Source organism: Aulonocara sp. 'chitande type north' Nkhata Bay, linkage group LG12 (assembly GCF_057382095.1).
Source record: "Aulonocara sp. 'chitande type north' Nkhata Bay isolate Kocher_YH1m ecotype deep benthic linkage group LG12, A_spYH_male_GT1.1, whole genome shotgun sequence".
NCBI lineage: Eukaryota > Metazoa > Chordata > Actinopteri > Cichliformes > Cichlidae > Aulonocara > Aulonocara sp. 'chitande type north' Nkhata Bay.
Window position 1 is genome coordinate 22,578,358 of NC_141355.1, and position 24,766 is coordinate 22,603,123.

General features: G+C 42.9%; 1 protein-coding gene across 3 annotated transcripts; it reads right to left on the reverse strand.

Annotated features, from left to right (window-relative positions):
• Nucleotides 1-537: 537 nt before the first annotated feature.
• On the reverse strand, nucleotides 538-24,224 carry hip1rb (huntingtin interacting protein 1 related b). Of its 3 annotated transcripts, none has more exons than XM_086314419.1 (32): nucleotides 23,721-24,224; nucleotides 12,955-13,018; nucleotides 12,174-12,316; nucleotides 11,955-12,011; nucleotides 11,169-11,249; nucleotides 10,993-11,069; nucleotides 10,733-10,794; nucleotides 10,075-10,215; nucleotides 9,927-9,984; nucleotides 9,421-9,496; nucleotides 9,100-9,267; nucleotides 8,956-9,011; nucleotides 8,796-8,868; nucleotides 8,307-8,490; nucleotides 8,111-8,199; nucleotides 7,894-8,010; nucleotides 7,542-7,643; nucleotides 7,195-7,389; nucleotides 6,186-6,333; nucleotides 5,973-6,059; nucleotides 5,762-5,869; nucleotides 5,446-5,582; nucleotides 4,495-4,605; nucleotides 4,329-4,387; nucleotides 4,138-4,168; nucleotides 3,948-4,010; nucleotides 3,721-3,821; nucleotides 3,422-3,527; nucleotides 2,489-2,612; nucleotides 2,341-2,402; nucleotides 1,883-2,125; nucleotides 538-1,648 (listed from the first exon to the last, which is right to left on the reverse strand). In XM_086314419.1, exons 1-32 carry the CDS (start codon nucleotides 23,811-23,813, stop codon nucleotides 1,640-1,642), a joined length of 3,225 nt encoding a protein of 1,074 aa, XP_086170545.1. In that variant the 5' UTR covers nucleotides 23,814-24,224; the 3' UTR covers nucleotides 538-1,639. The 3 variants fall into 3 exon arrangements, with proteins under 3 accessions (XP_086170545.1, XP_086170546.1, XP_086170548.1); XM_086314420.1 differs by lacking the exon at nucleotides 23,721-24,224 and adding an exon at nucleotides 19,248-19,404; XM_086314422.1 differs by lacking the exons at nucleotides 11,955-12,011; nucleotides 12,174-12,316; nucleotides 12,955-13,018; nucleotides 23,721-24,224 and having other exon boundaries at nucleotides 10,993-11,085; nucleotides 11,169-11,225.
• Between the last annotated feature and the right edge of the window lie 542 nt (nucleotides 24,225-24,766).

Consider the following 24,766-nt stretch of genomic DNA (forward strand, 5'->3'; position numbering starts at 1 on the left):
TCTGCAGTTATGGCCTAGCAGAGCATAGGGAACACAGGATTTGATGACGTTGACGTGTATGGGTTCCACACTTCGGTCACCAACTGCGAATGATTTTAATCCAAGTATTAAAAATGATCCATATTTGTTAGAGCCTCTAAAAATCAGTAAACCTTGTATTAAAGCTGAAAGTCTGGAGTTCAGTCATTCTTATAGTGTATTTAAATCAATCAAATTATGGACCTAACTGTATTTGTAATATGCCATCTGCCGCTCTAGATTTGCCTCAGCTCACAATTTATAACCATAAACTAATGCCTGCTGCATGTGTGGTCTGTGTTCATCTGTACGACTGCAGTAAAGAAAGACTGAAAGCTCCTGGTCCCCAATATTTACTAGCATGTCAAATCTTTGTTATTGGTTTTAAACTTCAGCTGTTGTTAATATTACCAGCGTGACAAAAATAGTTATAATCAACAATCAGATATGAAAAGGTTACTGATGAAATCTCCTTAAAATCATCTGTAATCTGAGAAGAGGAATGAACACAATGCCACATTAAAATTTAAACATTTATTGTTCATTCATGTTACAAGGAAAAAAAACCCCACTAGTATCTTTACTAAAATATATTAATAGATCTGAGCTTATAAAGACATTTCATACAGAGGAAAGAACAGAACCTGTAAGACCCTATAAGAAAAGGCTCCCAGAGGCAGCAAGGACTTCAACACCTTGATATCATACAACTACTAAAACCTAAATCTGCATATTCAGCCTGAAAGAAGCATTTGATAATTAAGGACACCTACAGCCAGTATGTGTGTGCAAGCACTACAGCATCTATTTGACATAATATCCAGGTTCTCTGCTAGTAAAGGGGTATTTAAAGAGATGAGTGTAGCTATAAATACTTTGCACACTCCTATACAGACTGTATGTCTCTACAGGTATCATTCAGTGCACTGGTACATCACTATTCAAGGCCTCTGAGACAATCTTGTATTCTTGAGAAAGAAAGCAGTTTTACACAGGACATGAATGGCATCCATCGTCAAGGCGAAGCTTGGAGGTATGTTAAATTTGTGAAACGTGGATGCAAGCGATTCCCCCAGTTTTCGTTAAAACCCACCACACCACAAATATCATACAGTGTACGCTGAGAAAACTGATGTGCTCTGTGACAAACATCCAAAACAGCGAAAAAAAAAATAACCCCAAAACAGAAAAGAAGATGATCAAATCTAACAATCCTACAAGTTCAAGATATGCTGTCGATTTGGGGTCAGTGATGAGGTTTGCATTTTAAAAAGCAGGAGTAGTGTTTAATGGTTTAAAATTATATAGAGAAGAAAAAAAAATACTTCAAATACAACCAAAACTTTATTATTTACCTTTTGTTCTCGATGCCTAACAATAACATGAAAATAAAATAATAATAAAAAAAAACCAACAGACATCAAGCATCAAACATCAGGCTTCTGGTCCATTTTGGCAAAAAAAGGAAAGACAAATAAAAGCAGGACACAGAGACAATAGAAGCAGGATTAGAGGATTGTCAGCATGCAACTTAAAGGAAGTGCAGGTTCACAAAAAGGCTGTCTTCCTCCTCTTCAGTCCAACCATCCTGTTAGTGCTTCTCATTCTTCTGCTCAGGCATTTATTTAAACTGCACCAAAGAGGGAAAAAAAAAAGTTGATATTCAGAAAAAAGCCACATTTTCATTTTCTAAATCCAGCAACACCAAGTGGATCACATTTGATGAGTGAGATTTTGAGCACACTACATTCAATTAGATTTTTTTCCTGAAAAAGCTGATGTACATCAGATAATATACCGATCAGACACATTCCTACTGAGAGCAATGATCTGCAAAAAAAAGAAAAAAGAAATTAAAACTCACACTGTATGCAAATTGATTTTTGGGTGGGATGTTGGGTTTCTGGGCCAGCGGAGGTTTCTTCATGAGACTGGGCTTTAAGGGTTTTGGTGACATGGTGACAGGATTGACCAGCGAGGAGGTTTCACCGTTCCCCTCAGCAAGCTGGTCCAGAGGAACTCCGGCTATCTCGTAGTGCTTCTTCCTGAGCTCGCCCAAGCGCAGACGCTCATTGTCTAGCATGCTCTCCAATTCTAACACTTTCACCTGAGGAGAGGGGGGGGGAAAAAAAATTAAGTGAGGTATTTGTTCCTGCATCCACCACATTAGACCAGCAGAATTACATAAGCTGTACAGCAAAATACAGATTGAATCTCACTAAACTCGATATGAACAATTCACAGAAATGTGTTGAATGTGAGATTTCCACAGCCTCACAGTAAATATCAGGCAGGCATGCTTCAGTATGCCCCATGACTAACCTGTGACTCCATTTCTTCTTTTTTCAGCTTAATTAGCGACAACCCAGAGAAGTCCATTGTATCTGCAAATAAAAGGTGGGTGAAAGAGCCATATTAGATGCTCATCAGAGTTCATGACGGTCGGTTGCACACATCAGACTCCACTCACCTTTGTCCTCCAGGTGCTCCTGGCCCGTCTTTGTCGAGGCCACCACGTTAGCTGCCATTTCGTTCACGTGGCGAGAAGCGTGCTGGAGTTTTGTCAGCTTCTTGCTGTGGCGATCTGCCTTAACCTGAGAGCACCGGAGAGTGTGGTATGAGACAAGATTACACTATTCAAACTCTAAAGCCACAAAAGTCAGTATTTTTAATCCATCCATTTTCTAACACTTATCAGGGTGCAGGTTGTGCCATCTACACCTGCCACCTCCAACAGCTTCTCGAGAGGGACACCACGGTGTTCCCAAACCAGCTGAGATGCGCAATCTTTCCATTACTAAAAATAAATAAAATTAACTTCCCGCCCAGGACAGGTTTACTTTTACCATTTCCCCATGCTGGAGTCAGGCCTGGGGTAGGGCACTATGGTCCACCCTTAGCCCACAGGGCCCACCTTTCCAACACCTGTAGGAGGTGCTGCTACATCTCCTGAGAGGAACTTTTTGATTTTAGAAAGAAGAACCCAGGCCTGCAATAAAATAATCTGCCAGATTCATTATGTTTAACGTAAATTAGCCCCAGTTCTAGCAACTGTTCAATGTGTGGTCCTTCATTTAAAGTCAATAAGGCCCTCTAAAGCCACCGAAGGAATAAACAGGAAGTAAAGTCTAGTCTAAATTCAGTTTTATGCAGTAATATTATTAATGTAACATTTTTTAATAATTTTGGGGGCTTTTTTGGCTTCATTTCATAAGGTCAGTAGAGACTGTCAGAAAAGCAGAGGGAGAGAGCGAGAGGGGAAGACATGCGGCAAAGGGCCGCGGGTCAGATTCGAGCCTGGGCTGGCCACTCTTAGTAGGATGAACAGGCGATCATATGCCACATGGCTTAGCTAAACCGGGGCCCTAATAGAAAATCTTTAACCTTTGTGTGTACATCTTACCTTTGAAGCCGCCACCAGCTGCGCCGTGCTTGCAGCAATCTCATGAGAGCAGACGATCAACTCCTCATATTTTCCCGTGTGCAGAACCACCTTATCAGCAGACTCTCTGTGAGAAATCGGGCAAACACACGACATTAATGCTTCAGCCTATGACAGGCTACACTTCCTGTTAAAAGGTCGTAAATGGATACTCAGAACAGCTGTGGATGCAGTTCCTGTTGCTCAAATGGTGCAGACCACTAGCTTCAAATAAGAATCATCATTCATTTCAGATGCAAAGAAATTCAATGAGAACTTACACCATCTCCGTGGCTCCCCATCCCACCGCCTTGGCAGCAGAAATGAGTCCCTCTGTCCAGCGAGAGTTTTTGGCATAGAACTCCCTAATGGTGGCTGCGCCCTTTACAAGAAAAACACCAGCACAGTTAGCCGATATTTCTGAATGGAACAGAGCGGCCCACTCTGATTTCAGAAACACAAAACAAGCTGCCACTTTTGGATTCAAAGCGAGAACAGTGTGACTCACCCGCCCACCCTCGACAATCTCCTTCTGCAAGTCGGTGGATGCTATGACCAGCATGCGGATGGCCTGGGGGAGATGGAGGAGGATAAAAGCACAGAATAAGACTAAAGAAAGCTAAAGGTTTAGTTGACTGGATTATTCAAAAAACAGAAGTGTAGTACATATGCTAATGAAAGAAATTAAAGTACAGTACCTTCATCAGGTCTGTGCAGCTGAAAAGGATCCTGTAAGTGCGGGGTGGGAGGTACAGAGAGTTAAATTGCTTTGGTCTTTAATAAACATGGTGATACTAATAAGAATAAAAATATGATCTGAAGAAATCTTCTTATAAGATTGTGTTTAATGAAGAAAAAAAACAAAAAAACAAGAACAGGATAAACAAACCTTTCATTGACTTCCAGTTTAACTCCTGTGGTGTCTTTTCGTGCCTGACTCATCATTTCCTAAATGTACAGGGGAAAAAAAAGGTAATCTCTTAAAATTAATACACTGCAGAGTACAAGTCTGTTCTTCACAGATAACATTAACATCTTCAAGTTAGAGTACTTACGTCGATCCTGCGGACTGCCTCCTCAATAGCTGCAGATGTTGCAGCCATCTCCTTGTCGACCAGGTCTCCCAGCTCCTCCTGACGAACGTCCAAGCCCTTTGGCCGCAGCTCCTGGATGGTACAAGCGGAAGTGTTTGGGAAAAAGTCAATAAGACCAGAAATAATATTTTGTTTAAACCTACACAGGTAAAAACTGGAGCCTGAAGTAGAGCTCAGTGGTAACGTGTATGGTTGGTTACATTGCTAATAAGGAGTATAATTCAATAACTGACTCTTTAAGGCTCCTGTTTCCAAAGAAGCCAGGTGAAAACTGAAAGGATTACCACGTCTAAATAAACCCCCCAAAGTATTATGTATTATATGATTATACTGCAGACTGGACTTAAATAATCAAAAAAATGTTTAAAATCTTTCAGATTGAGGAGCAGGCTGGTTGACATTCTTGTGGAAGTCTGTTTTTTAGATTGTTAAATAGTTCATGTGTCAGTAATCCACCTGAGTTTTCTACATTCACGCTGCCTTTAAACTCTGATTGCTGACCTACATCCTTACCACTTCCTGTTTTTAACCTCAAACATGAAGATGGATCATTTAACATTTAACAGTGTAAACATTGTAAAGTGGCCTCATCCTCTGGCTTATAGGAATGATGCGGTATGATAGCAGACTGACATGATGTACAATATTAGGAGTAATATTTTTCTAAATGTAATAAGATAATTACATTTAGAGTTTTTGGCATAGAATATAATTACATTTATATTTATTATAAAATGCAGTAATATTTTTCTAAATGTCCGCAGTTTTGCCCACAAGCAGCTTCCCCAGTATGGCAGCTTCACATGCTGTTCATATCTCAGATGGTGAACCAAAAGGCTCTTCAGGCTCAGTTAAATAGTTCCTGAATGCTTTGGAGTACATGCTTCCCATTAAATATATGTTTTCCCTCACCTGACCCAGGTGTAGGATCTTCTGTATGATTATGCGAATGGTGGCTGGGTCTGCCTTCTGTAGCGTGGCCTTGGACTTCATCTCCCCCAAGAACAGCAGACTCTGAGTGCCACAGCTTCGGCAGTTCTCCGTCAGTTCTGCGGGGCGTCGAAGATTAATCATCAGTCATACTTCTGCATCATTTATGCACCGAGTAACTAAATTCTAACACGTACTTAAAGACTAAAGGCTTGCATATCAGCATATGGTGTGGACAATAAACACATTTTTTTTTAAAGTACAAAGTTAAGAAAATAGCCAAGAAAATATTCCTTACTGTCGGCATGGTCAGTGGGTGCCATGTGTGCAGTAGCGCTGCCGTTAACAATTGTGTCCGCGGTCAAGTGAGAGAACTGGGTCAGAGATCTCAGCAGCGTGCCAGCATCTGGTTACAAGATCAGACAGTGAGAGGGCAGCAGGCCATATCAACGAGGATTACCGAGCAGCCACGAGGTCAGCGGGACCGAGCCGAAGCGGAGAGAACTCACCGCTCATGTTTCTCAGATAATCTGCATGGCCCTTTTTCACTTTGTCGATGGAGCCAAGTGCAGCCTCCGCCCGACTTATGAGGTAATCTGTTTGGAGGACAGCAAAAGATTAGAGGCCGCTCAATCTCTGCAACAGACATCAATATTTATGCATGTGGTCAGCAAGCTAGGGACACGCTCTGCCATTTAAATTTTTGAGCACAGGAATCGAACCTGGAGAGCTGGTGCAGCGTATATGGAGGGGATCATCCAGCTTGGCAATAGCATCTTGGATGATGGTCTCAGCTTCTGTTATAGTTCCCTGCAGCAGGGCAAACTGCTCCTCCAGAAGCTTCTGCTTCATCTTCTCCTCCTGACTTGTCTACATTTATACACACACAGGTTTACATACAGGTTTATGGCACTATTAAAATATACAAATATATACAAAGCATGCTGTTGGAGAGCTAGATGTAAATGTCTGTGTACAGCCACAGTGTTTTAGTTACTTTCAAAAATAGTTCAAAAAGGCAGCAGATGTCATCTTTATTACATCAGGATTTCTTTATATTCACATTTAGTTTAGCATCTTTTTCATTGCTTTAACTTTGTGTTGACTTTATCGCACATTTACTTTACTCACGATGTCTGGTCCAATTATTGTCTCTCTGCTGTAATTTATCTTCTGAGCATCAGCCTATAGCTCGCCTGTCAACATACTTTTGCTTAGATTTTAGAGACTTTGAAGTAAGAACGTTTTTGTGATATTCATACTCTTGTTACATCTAAGGACTAGAGACCAGGTGGCAATCTCTGCTCACAATGGAAAAATAAATGTTCCCAAACTGTCTGAGGAGTGGTTGTTGGAGGTTTCTGGCTATTGCTAGGTGAATTTAGTCTGTCGCATTGCTGCTTTAATGTGGTTGCCACTGTTGCAGCAGTAATAGGGAAAAAGCAAAAACCTTTACTGCGGTAGAATGAGATAATTAGATGGTCAAACTTTTATCCAACAGCTTATAAGGCATGATGTGTTAAAAATTTGTAACTGTATAGAAAACAAAGGGTATTTGGAAACCTCAGATCTCCAGGTGTGCAGGTGTAAATGTAACCATATAGTACAAATACAATGGACTGACTGCTGCATTTCTGGGACATTTATTTATGATCTGGGTTGCTTTGGCAAACAGGTTTAAAATAGCACTCTGCAGAGACCGCTGAGCTTGGCTCTTGTGTCCTGACTGACCTTCTCCTTCAGTTTTCCCTGCAGCTCTCCCAGCTCCCTGCTGGTCTTATCTCGCTCCTGCTGAAGCGACGACTGCTGCAGCTGCGCAGTCTGCCGCAGTGATGACAGCTCAGCCTCCTTCTCGCTCACAGACCGCATCAGACGCTCCTTCTCCGTCTGCAGAGCTGTCATCGAGCTGTTAATTTGCTCCGACGTCTGGCAAAAGAGAGAGCAGTGAGCGGAGCCTGGACAGGCAGATGGCTGCAAATGTCGGAGGAAAAGTCCAGGCGGTAACGTGCAGCACGCCTAAACTGACGACTAAATCGAGATGAGTTAGCTAGACGCCATGAAGGTTACCCCATGCTCACCTCCTCGCTGCTCTGCAGGGTCGCCTTGATACGGGTCACTTCTGCCATCTTCTCCTCCAGCTCTCTTTTCACCCTCTCCACCTCAAACCTCTGCTCTTCCATCTACAGTGATGGAAAACAGCATTAATCTTCTATACACGTAACTTGGACCAACCTTTGTGTCTCTTTTCTGCACTGGGGGAGATTTCATTTTAGGCCTGCTTCCAGAACAGAATGACCGTGAATTAGAAGTTAGTGAAGGTTATTTCTGCCTGTACGACTTACTGGGGTTCGCCCCCAAAAAAAACAGGTGTTAAAACTCCTCAACATGGGAGGTCATCTTTATGGGGAAAAGAGCAAAAACTCCATCAACCTTCATGTCAGATTCCTGCTTTATTCGATCCATCTCGAAGGTCAGCTGCTGTTTGGTTCTCTCTACTTCCTCCTGGGTCTGCTGGGTTACTGACAGCATCTTCACAGTGTCTGCACTCTGTCAGCACATTAACACACTTGACGTTACAACCCACAGCCAGATGCTGACATCTAATTTAAAGCCAACACCTCTGGACTGGTCTGCGGTCTGTGTATACCTTCCGAAGCAGCTCAGCATGGCTGCTCACCAGCTCTGTGTGCTTCTCCTTCAGCTTATTGTACCGCTGTTCAGTGGCTTGTGCCCTTTCTGCACAGACAAGACCAAGGAGAAAGATTTTTTATTTATTTATTTTTTACATTTTCGTTGATGATAACAGTCTGTAAGTCTGTAAGAGTATTAACTGTGACTCTTACTTTCAGCCTCGATGAAGGTGGTCTGTAAGCTCTCGTGTTCAGTGTTGCGGCGGCGGGTCGCTTCGAGCTCCATGCGCAGCTGTTCATTTTCCACAAGGGCTCGTTGTTTCTGCGCACGCTGTTCTTCCAGCTCTGCCTCCAAACTGTTGATCTGGGATTTGAGCTGCGTGATGTAACGCTGAGCCTACAGGAGGAAAAAGAGACATGAGCATGTTTATATAAAAAGTTTGGGCCAGCTAATCTCCTCTTCCAGACATTTTGCATGAAAGCTGAAGTTGTGTCTGCAATGTCAGTCATCTCATTCAGAAGCTACTTGCCACATTCTACATGTCAGAAGTATTCACATCCTCCCAACACATGACCCAGATTCTTTTGCACGGAGCTAACCAAGCCCTGCACTGTCAAATGCAGACACACACACACACACACACACACACACAAAACTGTCTAAGTCCACGCAACAGGCCATTCACTCTCAACAGCTCTTACCTCGGCTTTCACCCTCTCCAGCTCTGCTCTCAACAGCTCGAGTTCCCGCTTAAGGGTCTCAATCTGGAGGTCCCTGCCGGAGAGAAAAGAGTCCCATTCAAAGAAACTCCCGACACCATTGAAACAATGAAGGCTCGCAGTTAAAAACAGGCTAGCTCACCTGTCGTCAAAGCCTCCATTTGGAGGTCCGAAGGTTTGATCAAATATGTCCACTTGCTGAAAGCGGGAATCAGTAAATGTAACAGACAGCTCACACAGCAGTATGGTAACACCTGAGTACTTGAGTGGGTGTAGCATGCCGTACCTGTGGCTGAGCCTGTACGCTGGAAGTCGTGACGCTGTCGACCTCGATGAGCGGCTCCGGCTCGTCATCGTCGTCATCCTGCATCTCCGGTTCATCCTCATTGGGGATGACCACCACTGGCTTCACGTGTTTCGCCAGTGAGGCTGCATGCAGGAAGTTAGGCGGGGACTAAGAAGAGAAGACATTAAATTTTATGTACAGATTTCTGCAAATTTCAGACCGCAGATGTCAGTAGGGGGTCTGTGATAAAGATGTTGACGCCCCAAAATGGAGGCGGTCACTATCATCATCCTGCCTCCCTTCTTCCCCCTGTGTTCTTACTTCAGGCAGCTTGGGGATCTGGATGAGTCTCTTGAAGTAGATCATCTCTTTGGCTCTATTGAAGAAGTTCTTAAGCCTGGAGGACAAAAGAAAAACAAGCTTAACTTTAATATTCACCTCATATTTATGCACAATAATGTAGCACAAAGACAAACTTAGACATGTGCTACACATACTCTGCAGGCTCCATTCTCTTCTTACATTCGATCACGTGCTTTATAAATAGATTTGATTTTGTGACTTTGTTACTCGACTGTGACAATGAGTGACGAATAAACCCCGGAGCTCCCTCTGAACCTTATGGCTACTGAACATAACATAAATGCATTTGTGTCACCACCTGACACAACAAAGGGGGGGGGGGGGGGGGGGGGGGGGGGGAAGGGATGCATTTGCATTAGTTCCAAGAGCTGCGGGGACTGGGAGCGGCAAGATTAAGTTGCAAAGCTTCCACAGGTATTAAAAACTTTTAATGCAGTCACCCTTCTTTACTCATAGCCACCTACTTGTGGAACTGGTCGTGGAAACGATCACGATGTCCTTGCAAAGTATCAGCAGGGAGACCTAAAATTGATGAAATGGTCCAAGCATTTAAATCATTAAAGTCACAGAACATTAAATGACATTTGATTAATGAATAATAATCATCTTTACAGGCGTGCAGCTTGAACAGCAACTTGACGGCAAAGTGGTAGAGGTGACTGCAGTCCTGGATGACCTGGATCAGCGGAGCCAGGCGACACTGGCTTGATGTGAGAGTCGTCATGGCGAGGGACGAGTTAAGCTGTCGGAGCACTGAAAGGAAAAAAAGAAAAAAAAGAAAAAAAAGAGAGAGAGCATTTGCTACTTAATTAGTTGGCTGCATTTTATTTTGAAAATTTCTGAGTTGAATATTTTTCTTGATATGACAACCACATTGCAAAATTCTGTTTACAGTCTGATACGTGTTGCTGGACCTCCGCCCTGCAGGGACTGGGAGGATCATAGCATTACTGCTAAACTGGAGGAAGTTGCTTAATGTCTTCTAATTGCAAGCATTTCCTCACAAGTAAAAAACAAAACAAAAAAAACAAAAAAACAATGACGAGTCAAAACTGAGCCAAGAGTATCTGAAGCCACTTCATGAAGAAAACAAACTGCAGTCTGTGAAAACAGATAGACTGAGAGCTGCTGACAGTCCTGTTTTGAAAGGCTCTTAGCTTTTGTGCATTAATAGATAATGTCAGCAGGCAGCAGCTCTCAACCTCGACTCAGGTTACGCCTCCTTGGAAGGACAGAGGGGAGGAAAGGTGGGATGAGTTTTTGTTTTCACCTGTCTCGGCCAGCCGCAGCTCTGCGTCCATGTAATCAAACACTTCCACAGAGAGCTGGAAGCTGCAGGAGAGAAGTTGATACCTTTGTTAGACTGAGAAGGACACGCACTCAAACTATGACCCTGCGAAATGACACAGCAACTGGGCCTGTCTGTTTATTTTATTAACAAATGCAGCTGACAGCAGTATAAGACTGAGGAAGACAGGGATTTAAGGCTACACAGGCACTTAAAGCTCCATTAAATATTATGAAACTCACACATTATTAATGTCTGTTCCTGCAGCGCGCTCCAGCTCTTCATCTGTGATCTCCAGGTTTGCTGGGATATCGCCATGCTACAATGAGGTGCAGCTTCATGAGATTTGTAATGCAAATGTGGTTGAGTTATCCATTCACATAAAGTGCATGTAAAACATGAGTGACGGTGCATTTACCTTCGTATGAAACTTCAGTTTTGTGCAGAGCAGCTTCGAGTAGAGAGTCACCAGCTGTCCGTATCTGTCATGGAGGTTGCCCTGAAAACCCCAAGGAGTGAGAAGAGCATGGGTTAAATGGGCAAGAGGCATTTTCGAGTTAATTCATCATTAAAAGAGCCAAATGTTGACTGAACAATGTAGCAGCTAAAAAAATTATTCATTTCTGGATTTGACTGGGAAACAAAGGCTCAACCAACAACAGAGAGAGGCCAGTGCTTTTGTTTCACTTTATTAATCCCTAAATTATGTAAGAAGGAACTAAGGAAATTAGCCACCTGTAGCGATGACCAGCTGGCTAAAATGGTGGACGCTGGTACAGAAGAAAGCGAAAGTGAAACAAGCGATGGCTGTTTAATGATGAAAGAGCTTCAGGGTGTCAAACTGTTCAAAAGCAGATTTCAGGTGGCATCATTTCTACCAGACAGAGCAATTTTTAGATGCTCTCAGCACAAGGGCTTGCCACAGCGGGTCACTCTGCCTGCATTAATTTGGCATTTCTTACTTATGCCCCATAAGTAAAAATCACGATTTGTTTCTCCTCCCTGGACTGAATCAGTTTTTTTTTTTTACCTTGTTAGGTGAATGTGTAAACCACTACACTATTTAACAACACTAGAAGAGCAAGTTTAAAAGGAAAAACAAAACCCCCCCAAAAAAACAACAACAACAACAACACTACTCTATAAAATTGCCTTTATAAAATTATGATTAGTTTCTGAACTATAATAAGATCCAAGGACTCACCCATATTTCCCCAATTTCAACCATGGAGCTGTAATGTCTCGTGCAGTCTTGTAGAACCTGTGAAGACAACAGGCTGAATGAGTAAAAACTCAAACTTTGAATAATTTGTACGACAAAATATTCAAACAGTCACAGGTTTTAAAATTTTGCCTTAATTGCACTCCAGCGTCTGGCGCTTTAGGTAGTAATAGAAATGCAGGAGGGTACTTGGTGCCTTACATTGCGGTGCCCGTCTCGCAGGATTTTGTGCAGCACATGGCAGAACTTCCAGCAAAGGATGGAGCTGCTGGGAAAAGTGAAGCCCAGAGCGTAGGACCAGAAGGTGAAGGCTCCCTTCTCCCTGTGAGTGCCCAATATGATTCCTGTTGTCCTTCATTAAGGAAGCAAAAACCATCACAGCACTGTGCATTTTATAATCCATTTCTTTCTTTCTGGTAAGCACTAAAGACACAACGATGAGCAAATTCAACTTGAGTCAGATCACATCATGCATCTCTCCCCTCATGTTCCTGCAGCATATTTAAAATCTGTTTCTGTGGCCTTGTTTTGCTTCCAATAACATGGTTTCCAGCTTTATGATAGATCTGAATCAGCTCTATCTGGGATCATTACTCACTAATGGATAGCCACAAAAAGTCTGTCTGTGCCGGTTATGCTCAACACGAGCTCAGCTCTCGACACGATGACTAAAACATGTAATGAAAAACAAAGCTGGAACAATCATAGAAATATCGCAGCCTTTTCCTGACCTTCCTGCTGTTCAGGGGTTCCAGCCTGCTACTTGACCAGAAGTGTGACCAGATCATAAAAGTGACATGCTCTCTCATATTCTTTGGAGTGTTTGCTTAATCAGGTGGCGTTTAACGCTTCCGTTTTCCATCAATGTCCCTTTTTATTTTAAGTGAGGACTATTTTTAAAAAAAAAATTTGTTTAGAGGTGGCAACTACCATGTCAAGCCTGTGTGCAAGTCATTTTGCTGAGATTTATTATTGAGGATACGTCGAGCATGTTTCTCTTTCACAGGTATCTCAGTGGAATTGATGGCTTTGCTGATGCTGCTGAGCTGAAAGAGAAGCAGAGAGAGGTTGTTAGAGCCTGAACGTCTTGATTCTCCACCCACACAAACATCACTTCCATTTGCAGGACTTACAATAGACATAACATAATGCATTGCACCTTAACTGGGAAGCAAAACAAATGATAACCAGTTGTACGACATTGACTGGAGTCAAAGGAACAGTGACTGCACTGTGTACACAGTAATGTACTGATGGATTTCTGGCTGTCCTCTTTTGATTAGACTAATTTCAACCCATCCCGCTGACTACAGTGAACTAAATTTAGCTCACAATTGGACAAAGGTCATCATAAAAGTGCATCAGTGTGACTGCACCTCATGAACTTTCCCTTCGCTTTTAGTGTGATCTCATCTCTAGTAAGATAATCCACGTTTAATGTTTCTGTGCCACCCAAGTGAGACAACAAAACCACTTAACTTTATTACTGCTTTTCTGTGGGAACTGCGATCAGAAGAGACCAACCCCACATGGAAAGATAATGTCTGCCATTACCCCGCTGATGAGGCGCGTCAGAGTCGGAGTGTCATCAGATTTACGGGACACAAAGCGAGCTGATCTACAACCTGCTCGGCAGGTAAAGCGAGCACCGCTGACAAAGGAGCAGGAAGGGAAACACGGAAACACACACGGGGATCAATCTCCTCCTGGGGATTTACGCATTTTAAATCAATCACAGGGAGAACACACAACCACTCAGTGCCATCATCATCACCTCTATGTCTCGACAGTGGTTTCTGGATCATTTTCATAGTTTTTGTGATAAAAATATTTCTCAATAGTCTTCATTTAAACATATTCTTATGCATTTTATTTTATTTTTCAGAATCCCATCTGGAAATAAATTTGCTCTCTCAAAGTGACATTTATTATGATCAAAGCCCTATTAAACAATTTCTTTAACATGAGAGCCCAATCAAGAAAAAGACAGAGCTGCGTGCATAAGTTTACTTTTTCCCCTCCCCCCCCACAGTGTGAGACAACGTGTGCCCAGCTGCTGTTTCATGGCACATTGCCACTCACATAAAAGCGTTTTTCCCCACGCTATCCAGTTACTGAAATCAGCACAGAAAGCAGTGGTCAAGGCTTTGCAAAAGAACAAGTTATGTAAACAAAACAGGTACAAGCCCAGCCTGGATGAAACTCAATGTTGTGAACTATATGATTTCCAGAAAAACTTTTGTAAAAACAAACAAACAAAAACTGCAATCTGAATAGACGTTACAAATGTGTCTGTAGGTAGAGCACGAAAATGCTGTACAGCAGAGCCATGTAGAAGTAACATCTCTGATAAAAATCACTGCTGACCATCGCGTTTCCTTTCGGGAACATGAAAGATTGAAATCACTCATAATGACTGCATCGTGATCAAAGCAGAGTCTAGACAGCACAATTACGCTGGACCACTGTGATCCCAGTCATCGCTAAATTTAGGCTGAGAGGTGGGATATGCATGTGAGAATCACAGTAGGAATGTGGGGGGGGGGGGGGGAGGAAAGGACAGGACACAAACATTAATTTCCAGACTAGTGTCCCACTGACGTTTCGCAATCAACCAGACCTTCTTGTTTCTGTCAGAACATGCAAGCTCGCAGCAGGTTAGTGAAGTGGAGCAAACTGGAAAAACACACAATAGCTGTGAGGAATTTAAGATCTGGGAGGTAATTTGGACAAACATAAAAGAGCACAAATATAATGCAAAGGGACATCATCTTGTTTACTTGATTGGCCTGTTCAGTACCGTCGATTCCTCCTGTGCATTTCTGTCTCTCTTTTTTTTTTTAAGCTTTTTAAATGCAGGTTTTTAATTTAATCACTGAGAGAATAATTTACGCACTCACAGATGTCAGCAACTTCCTGGATGGTGACAGCAGAAACTTAATATGGACATGAGGTAATGTAACAAGTGGACTTGCCTATGAAAAAACAAAAGCCTGACCACAACATAGAGTGTAAACCCAGGACAGTGGTGCGAAGGTCCTGGGTTCAAGGTCCAGTTTGAGGCCTTTCTGTGTTGAGTTTGTTTCCCCCACAGCCTAGAAACATGCTCGGTGTTAGGTTTACTGGTGATTCTAACCATCCATAGATCTGGACGGTTGTATGTGTAAGTTCTGAAACAGATTTGCAACCCGTCCAGGGTGTACCCTACATCGTGCTCTGCATCGACTCCAGCCCCACTGCAACCCTTGAATGGATAACCAGAGGAAAATAGATGCATGGATGAAGTGAAAATGAGCGTTAAAGCAACAATGTCCACTGCAGCTGCTATCTGTACTTTTCTTACTGCATTTTTCCTGGTGAACTGTGCATGCCCCTCTATTCTCTGCTCTGGCCCACTTGTCAACCAATCAGCATTCGACCAACACGCAGCATCATCCACATCAAGCAAGTTGCAGTTGGGTTTTTGGATAACTGCCTGTTTGCAATGGTTGAAAACTGCTCTTAATAGTCAAATACTGCAACACTGCAAACTGACTACTTCATTACCGTAAACTAAGCTTTGGGAAGCAGCTGTAATCTTTGCCAGATCAAGCATGTTCATCCATCTGCTGTTCTAACCCAGGAGGAAATAAGGAAGCAGCCGAAGGTAACGTTACCCTTCAGCTTTACTGATATCATTACGGAACCAGCTAGCAGCTACAACTAATAAAAGATCATGTTAGTGTTACGAGTCCTGTCTGTAATGTACGTCAGTACGTCAGGCTGAAGGACATCACGTCTGACACAGTGGTCAGCAGCACAGGAGCACCACAGGGAACTGTGCTGTCCCCTCTTCTCTTCACCCTGTACACCTCTAACTTCTGCTACAACTCTGAATTATGCCATATTCAGAAGTTTGCAGATGACACGGCCATCATGGGGTGTATCTGGGATGATCAGGAAGAGGAGTACAGAAGTCTGGTGAGGAACTTTGTCGCATGGAGTCACACAAACCACCTGCAACTCAACACCTCAAAGACTAAGGAACTGGTTGTGGACTTCGGGAGGTCTAGAGCAGGTCCACTGCCGGTTCAGATAGAGGGGGAGGAGGTGGAGGTGGTCAACAAGTACAAGTACCTCGGGCTGTGGGTGGACAATAAACTGGACTGGTCATGCAACACAGAGCACCTGTATAAAAAAGCCCAAAGCCGACTGTACTTCCTCAGGAGGCTGAGGTCTTTTAACATCTGCAGGAAGCTCCTGAGGATGTTTTACCAGTCGGTGGTTGCTGGAGTACTTTTCTATGCTGTGGTGTGCTGGGGGAGCAGCACAGCAAAGAAGGACTCATCCAGGCTGGAGAAACTGATCAGGAGGGCTAGCTCTGTGGTCGGCATGAAGCTGGACACTCTGGTGACAGTGGCAGAGAAAAGGACATTAAAGAAACTGATGGACATTATGGACAATGCCAGACATCCTCTGCACACGGCCATTAACAACCAGAAGAGTCTGTTCAGTGACAGGTTGCTTCTCCCCAAGACAAGAACTAACAGACTTAAAAACTCCTTTGTCCCACACGCCATCAGACTGTTTAACTCCTCTCTGGAGGGGAGAGGGAGGGGAAACAGGAGGACAAAGGAGGGGGGAACAACTAAGCTGTAGTGCCTCTTCACCTCACTGTACAATACCTTGTGCAATACTTTTTGTAAATAGTCAACAGTGCAATAGACTCAATACTTGAAATGTGCAATTCACTTGTATTTTTATTTCTTATTCCTATTTATTCTATTTATCCCCTTTGTATATTTTATTTATATTTGTCTCTGTGTGTGTGTGTGTGTGTGTGTGTGTGTGTGTGTGTGTGTGTGTGTGTGTGTGTGTGTGTGTGTGTGTGTGTGTGTGTGTGTGTGTGTGTGTGTGTATATAGATATATAACAATTCTGTAACTGTAACTTCGGTCGTTGCTGTGCTTTTTTTTGGAAATCGAATTTCCCAGAGGAACCCACCCGAGGGATTAATAAAGTTCTATCTTATCTTATCTTAATGGTATAATAGAAGGTGTTAATTTAACAAAAATTATTTCTCTATATAAACTTTCTAAAACTGCATCAACCAGCAGTCTAAATTACCAACGTGAAGTCTGTTGGATCAGGAATGAAAATATTAAGCCCAGTCACCGAACACAGGACAACCTGCTTTGTTTTTTTGAATACCACACACTCTCTGTCAATCAACTTTAAAAACCTACTTAATTGTTTTGTCTTCATGAAAATAGTACCAAGTATTTTCCTGAGTATTTGTATGAAGCTTGAAATTCTAGCATTGTCACTGGTCCCCATCACATCACAGCTGTTGAATCCAACCACATTTGTATGATTTAGGAGGTCTGCTTTAGAACGAGTGCACTGTACAAGAGAAAAATCGGACACGCAGCGCAATCACACCCTCCCTTTTATCACAAATTACCTCTCCTGATAGAAAAGCTTTTTAAAAACACAAACTACCTCTCCTGATAGAAAAGCTTTTTAAAAACACAAACATGTGACCAGAATATACAGTGGAAGCTTAAAATAAAAGCCTTGATAAGACCCCGGTTGTCTAAAACACTGACCGGGGAAGTCCACACCACAGAAAGGTTTATGTTTTAAACCATAATCACGTATCAGTGGCAGCTCTGCTTTATCCAACAAAACATTATGAAAGCTCCTTTAATCTGAAGGTTGCCACCACGCTGATCCATGCACACAAGCTCCAGAAGAAGCATGGTCACACACAGGAGAGCACAGAGGGGCTACTGTGGGTGAAGACTGAGGTTCAGAGTTAGAGAAGGGGTGTAGCGCTTAACAGGAGACCCTCCCTTCCCACAAGCTTCTGACGCAAATTAACCGCGAGTCCCTCGTTTTCACAGTGCGAGTGTGGCTGTCTGTGCGACAATGAGGGGCTTGTTGGAGGAGGAAGGCCGTCAGCTGGGGTAGAAGATTGGGTTGGATGGGGGCCGCGCTCTGGCACACAGAGCCTGGCACACAGAGCCTGGCACAGAGGCCTCAACAGATGGCTGCTGAGCAGCGAGGCTGCAGGGAAACTCTCATAGTACATTCAGAAAGGCTGACTGTCAGAAAACAGCGAGACAGCCAACAGGACAAGCTCATGCTTTATACAGTTTAAAAAAAAAAAAAATGATAAAAGTACATTATATGTGTTACAAGCAAAAAGATTAATTGCACTAAAATGGAAAAAAAACAAACAAGGGAACCGAGTATCACACAGTGGATAAAACAAATGATGGTGGCTTTGCCATTGGAGCGGATAACATGTATACTGAAAAGGAAATTGGATGTTTTTGAGAAGGTGTGGAGACCATTTGTGAATTTTGTAGAAGGATTTGTATTATCTGAGGAGGACGAGGACTGAGGGCAATGACATTTGATTTGGGATAATGACAAATTTAGGCCTTTAATGGAGTGATAAATCTGACGACTTGTGTTTTCTTTTTGCTGTCTGAGAGGAGTGTATGTTCATGTAGTATTTAGAATGTTGGACTGTTTGCAAGTCATTAAAATGTAAAAAATAATAAAGATATTGTTGGGGGGGAAAAAAAAAGTACATTATATGATTTACAGCCACAATCTTTACTGCAGCACTTTCTAAGCTGTAACGGGTTAGCACCAGTATACACACACTCTTAAATGCCTTAGGCAAGGAACAGGTGCTGGTTTGGCCCACAGGGGTCAAACTAGCAACCATTCACAAACAAATAACAGTTACGTTAATTTATTTTTCAATATTTGCCTGCTTACTTGTTGGGTCTGCACAAATCCAAAAAATTAATGAGATCAAATATCACAATGCAAACTTAAAAATTAAAAAAAATCAGATAACCCTTTAATAAAAACAGCATCGGGTAATTTCTGCTAATCTATTAATCAGCTGCAGCTCTTGTTAGTCAGCCTCTACCCACAGCACTAGGTCTCACTATCTAGCCTCACATCAGCCTACACCAAACGCTCCTACACAGCGATACCATTTGCCTATGGCACGGTAAAGTCAGATGAAATCCAAACTTTCTACTAACACAGCCATTCAGTCCGAGAGCTTCAAACATGCCGGCACCGTTTCCTGGAGGCTGGTTCAGATGTGGTTAAACCCTCTGACCAGCACAGAGGAGAAGTGAGAGAAAGAAAAAGCCTGGACTAATCCCTGAGGCCTGCCATACGGTCTGCTGCCAGCTAGCATTACTACACAGTGCACACCCCAAGCACGTAGCTTTAATGCCTTCAACCTCCTTACGTCTGAGCTTACCTGGTCGTCTCTGGCTTTCAGCAGCATGTCCATGTGCTTGGACATTGTGGTTTAGATGAGAGTGCGTGAAGTTAACAAAGTCAAATGACACCAGAACTGTTTCACACTGGACTCAACGCCCCAAGGCACGAGCACTTATTGCTGGTTCTTATCAGCTTAATTCAACAGAGTGCTGCTGAGGCTCTGGCTGACAAGGTCAAGCGCAGACATGAACACAGCTCACGTCTCTTAGCTGAGGTTACCTGCAGGTAGAGTTAATGGTAACAAATCACATGACTGGCATACCAAAAAGTGAAACCAGGGTCAAAAATCAACCATAGAAATGGAGAATCAAAGATTTCAGTGATTTTAAATATCCTCTCAGATCAAATGGCCTTTTTCATTTGGTGTTTTATTAACATCTTTTGTTGTTATCTTGTTTTATGACTGACTCATTCTGCTTCTCCCACATCAACACAGGCAATAAACCTAACAGTACTCCACATCATGTGTCTTATTTTGTCCTAACAGAAACGATGTACAGGGAGCAAAAGAAACACCATATCTAAAACAACCTCCCAACCCAAAAGCAAAAAAGTTCATTTGACTTTCATCCAAATTATAATCCCTCAGATCTGGTTTATAATCCACTATTAATGCATGAAAGTGGGAAATAAATGGTGGTGTTATTACCAAATATAACTGTACCATCGGTCATGGAATCGCCCACCCAAACAGCAGCATCAGTACGTGGTCTCCAAGGGTGCCAAAGCCACTCTTTGAGCTACCTCCTGCAAGCAACCCCACCCACCTACTCTTCAAATCCTCAGTTTCAGAGGTGCAGCCAATCAGAAGACAAGCCTTAAAGGAAGTAGGGAGAGAGCTTAGGAGGATGAGGTAAGGAGCAGCACTCCATTCGATGTGGAGGAAATGAGTCTGAAATCCTCACACTCTTTAGAGGAAGCTCATTTCCACCATTTCTATCTGCACTCTCCTTAGTCACTACGCAGAGCTCGTGGCCATAATTGAAGCTTGAAACGATAAAGCAACAGTGTTGCTCGTCTTTCTCTTCACTACAGACCCAGCGCAGCACCAGTCACCCTCATCCTTCTTTCCTTCCTCACGACGACAACTCCAAGATACTTAAACTCCTCTGCCTAGAGAAGAAACTCATTTCCAACCTGGAGTGGGCAAGGCACCCATTTAAAGCTAGGAACCACGACCTCAGAAATCCAGGTGCCAACTTTAACCCCAGCATTTCACACTGGATGCAAGCAGTAGGTCATCGGTCAATGAAGTCAACAGAACCGCATAATCTGCAAACAGCACAGAGGACATACTGAGACCACCGAACCCGCCTGAAGCCCCACAGCTGCGCCTAGAAATTCTGTCTATAAGAATTATGAAGCAAATTGGTGACAAAGCGGCAGGCCTGGATAACACCTACCATAGGAATGAGTCAGAGTTGTACACCTCCACGGGGAGGCTGAGGAATGTGAGCCCCAAACAGAATGAAGGTCAACTTTAATGAATCTATCACCACAATGTCCTTCAATAAGTTTACAAGCTGGAGCAAACATGAATAGTAACAGCTACAAGGAAAACAAAAAGCCAACAAGGCTCATATTTAGTTACCTTTAACAGGACTGGATGAAGTACATGCATTAAAAAGGTATGATGACAGTGTAGATGAATGAACTTTGAGTGAACACAAGGGAAGAGTAGCTGCAGATATGGAGATCACTGGGTCATGACTCAGTTTTATATCTAACTGAATTATCTTTATTGCATTAAAATAGCAACAAAACATATGCTGTTCGCTGAGCTGTTAGCTCGTGACTCACATGCCGTTTATTAATATTAGTAGCTGTGGAACATAAATATAATGAAACCATGGCTCAAACATCTCAGCACCAAACCATGACAGCAGGATTACCACTGGCCTGTTATGAGTGAAAATATAAGGATGTCACAGGCAAACACGGCTTGTTATGTAAATATAAAGAATGTGCACATTCTGTATCAAAGTCACTTCTTGTAATAGATTTTGCGCACAGACCAACAAGGCTGGAACTACTAAGAACCTAAAAAACCCAAACTCTAATAACATGCAGTGACCTGTGGAGTAAAGTGGCTAAACAGTTAACCAGAAACCTTTTCATTCTCTCTACTCCCACTGAGTAGCTGAATTTGCCCTTTCCTACTCCCATCCCCCCCTTACCTCTGCCTCTCATGGGTGCTTACTCAGGCAACAGAGTGCAAACAGTACAGTGCGCACAAAAACACACAAGCTGCTGTGCGAGACGGTTCACCTTGGTACCGAGGTCGACGTGAAAAGGCAAAACAGGAGGAAAGAGAGAGAGAGTGGAAGTAAAAAAATAATAAAAAGCAGCACCAGAGTAGCTTCAGTCTCTCAGCTCTCCCTACTACATGCAGCAGCCTCTTTAATATAACAGGATTAAATTAAGAGAACACATTTTAGCAACACTATGCAACATTTAAAGCAACAGTCTGTATAAATTGTATGCAATTAGCACACTATTTGAGACAGGAGTCCAGATTCCTCATTCTGCCAGGACTTCATTTGCATTTTGACCGGGTACAGTTGTCAATGCAGCTCGACTGCTGCTTGAATTTTATTTATTTGTTTAACCTTTGTTTCACTAGGAAAATATAACTCTGGAGATTTAAAAGTAAAAATCTCTCACAAGAGTGGCCAAGCCAAGACAAACAGCAGTACAATCAGCAGAGCACACACTGAGGAAGAAGTACACAAAACTACACTAAAACACAGCTGGTGAAAAAAAACAATAAAATAAAGAATTTATAAACATCAGCGGCAATAAAGTCAGTCATCAATAAAAGTCATTGGCTTATACCTCATTTCTGATATGAGACAAGCTTTAAAGTTGTAATAAATCTTCGTGCACCAGCATGTGTAAGCATTGTGAAGATGTGTATGTAAATATCACCATCACTATAATCCAGCAAAGACAAAGGTTAAGGCAATAAAAAGAACAGAATGGACTTAATGGTGAAGTAAAAGGTTTCTCACTAGTTACTGAATGTGAGGCGTAAAAGAGAGAGTGTCAATTATAATCTTAAGTACTTTTATTGAGATACTAACTCATTCTAAGAGCCCTGAACTGCATGATCCCACCAAAGACTGTTTATACATTAAATAAATAACAGTGGCCCTAGACACGATCCCTGTGGCACTCCTCTATTCATATTAAGTACCCTGGAAATGACTCCTCCTACCTCCACACTCTGAATCCATCCAGCAGCTTTTCTTTCTGAGGACCCCCCACTGAAGTATTTGCTTTAGGAGTTTATGATCCACTGTGCCAAATCCCTTGACTAGACCTGATTATGCTGAGAATTTGAGCAGCTCCCTGAAACCCATATTTTACGTGCAATGTATCGTTTGACACAAAGGAACATAAGCTACAAGTCTGACAACAATGCCTAGTTTTGAAAGCAAAGCCACACCTGCTTCTTGTCATTTGCTGAGCCACAGTAGTCTGAGAACCTCAGCTCCACCTCGCTACACGTGCGTCAAAAGCAAATAAAACACCGAGTAAAACACACGCCCAGCGGAGGAAACGCTCCACTCAGTTCAGATAAATTAGGGCTGTAAGCCTGACCGGCCGGACAGCTGTTTGTTTAGTTACTCAACTCGCTTCGGCTCTGGTGTATCTGTGTTCTCCACCTGAAAATGTAGCCATAGCGTCTCCGGGGCTTTAGCCAATAACACGAATGCACAACATGAATCCACCAGTGCCCGGGTTAGCTCTTCGCCATGTATGGAACAGTGCAGTGGAGTAAGGAGCAGAAACCACAAAGCACCTGTTGTGTGAGGAATGAGGGCAGCCTTCATTTCTTCACTGCACACATTCAAAAGAAACTGAGGTGATGTTTTAGGATAGTTTGTCAAAGTTAAGGGTCTATTTTTCATGTTTTCAAAAAACAAAACACAACAACCAACAAAGAAACGAAACGTGAAGGTGGTTTAGGAAAAAAAACGGGGAGAGATGCCTATACTAGGGGAAAAGGTGGCCAAACCGGAAGGACTAGATGAGCATGATACCGGGATACCAATGGACTGACTTCAGTGCGCAATGGCAAAGCACTTTCAGCATTGTGTTTAAACAGTCCAAATTTACAACGCTATGCCAAAGAGTTTGTACTTATGGTCGGCTTAATGTTCCAGTATAGGCCATACAGTCAGACACACACACACACACACACACACACACACACACACACACACACAGGGAGCATCCCGCGTGGGATCTTTCAGTGGCCACTGGTAAAGCTGCGACGCCTTCTGGGCAGTTAATTCACTCATTAAACATTTAATTTGGGGACAGGGATTGTGGCCTATCCAGTAGATATTCACTCATCCTCTGAAGCCACCGAAGGCCTGAATAAAACCCAGGTTTACCGTCCGTCCCACAGCGGGCATTAACCCGTCGTTTCCTGCATATTTACCTGCTGCTTGTCAAAATGATCCCTCTCCGCGCCGAGCCTGACCTCAGTCCGCTTGGATTTCACCCGTGTGGGTACATGACCTAAGCTGCTCATCCTCTAGATTTCACTTCTTTAATTTTTTACGATGATGGCTTTATTAACAAACAGTCACTCCCCCTCTTTACGCAAAAAAAAAAAAAATCACCAAAAACGTCCGAATGAAAGCGAGGTTCAGCAGCGGTCTCTTCTTCTATGTAGACTGCTGGCTGTGAGCGTGGGTGCCACGGTCATCTCCAGACTGCCGCTTCATTACTCTGATGCATCACGGCTGAAGGAGGAAACGCTAATGCGAGAAAATGCGGTGAGTTTGCCTCGCGTTACGTGGACGGATCCTCCCCCTAAGGTGGAGGAAATCATCTGCGCGTCCTCCTCCGCTAAAGTCATCCTCCTACATGAAGGTCGTTTTCTTTTCCTTTTCTTTTTTTCCAGCTGTAATGATTACGGCGCAGATTTCACGTCGACTCTTCCCTTAAGAATGCCAAGTATGTGTTTTTGGCTCTTGCTGTTTTTAACAGTCTGCCTCTCGCTGTTAGCCTCCAATGGCGTCCCCTGGGGGGCACAGGCCACCCCAACCAGACTGGACAGCCCAGGTGCTACCCCGAAGCTAAAATAATAAAATTTAATCAAATATCAAATGTACGATTATGTTCTCACAGTGAAGCCCAGATATCCGAGTGTAAGTGAATGCAGCATCGGCTTCTGCACTATGAGCATCATGTTAGCAAAGGAAGAGGCACCGCAGAAAACAATTTTTCGGTGAAAGAAAATGAGGAGAGAATAAATGTCCCGGTAAGCAATATTAAGTTTGTTGAGTTTAGTAAACTTCGTTGAAATTAGAATACCAAGGAAACACTTAAAGAATTATTGTAATATTTCAGACAGTAGGCTACTGGGGGGAGCCAGCATAAGAGTTACAAGTTATAAGATATAATCCAAGTCGTAACATTGCTGTATGGAGCTGCAGATTTGGTTGCAGGTTAATACTGGCAGTGTCACCATGCCAGCTG

Coding starts and splice junctions, on each gene's coding strand:
- hip1rb (XM_086314419.1), bottom strand. CDS start 23,813: ATGAGCAGCTTAGGTCATGTACCCACACGGGTGAAATCCAAGCGGACT. Junction 12,012..12,173: donor TGCGAGACGGGCACCGCAAT/GTAAGGCACCAA, acceptor TTGTCTTCACAG/GTTCTACAAGACTGCACGAG. Junction 11,250..11,954: donor TTGAAATTGGGGAAATATGG/GTGAGTCCTTGG, acceptor TGGGGTTTTCAG/GGCAACCTCCATGACAGATA.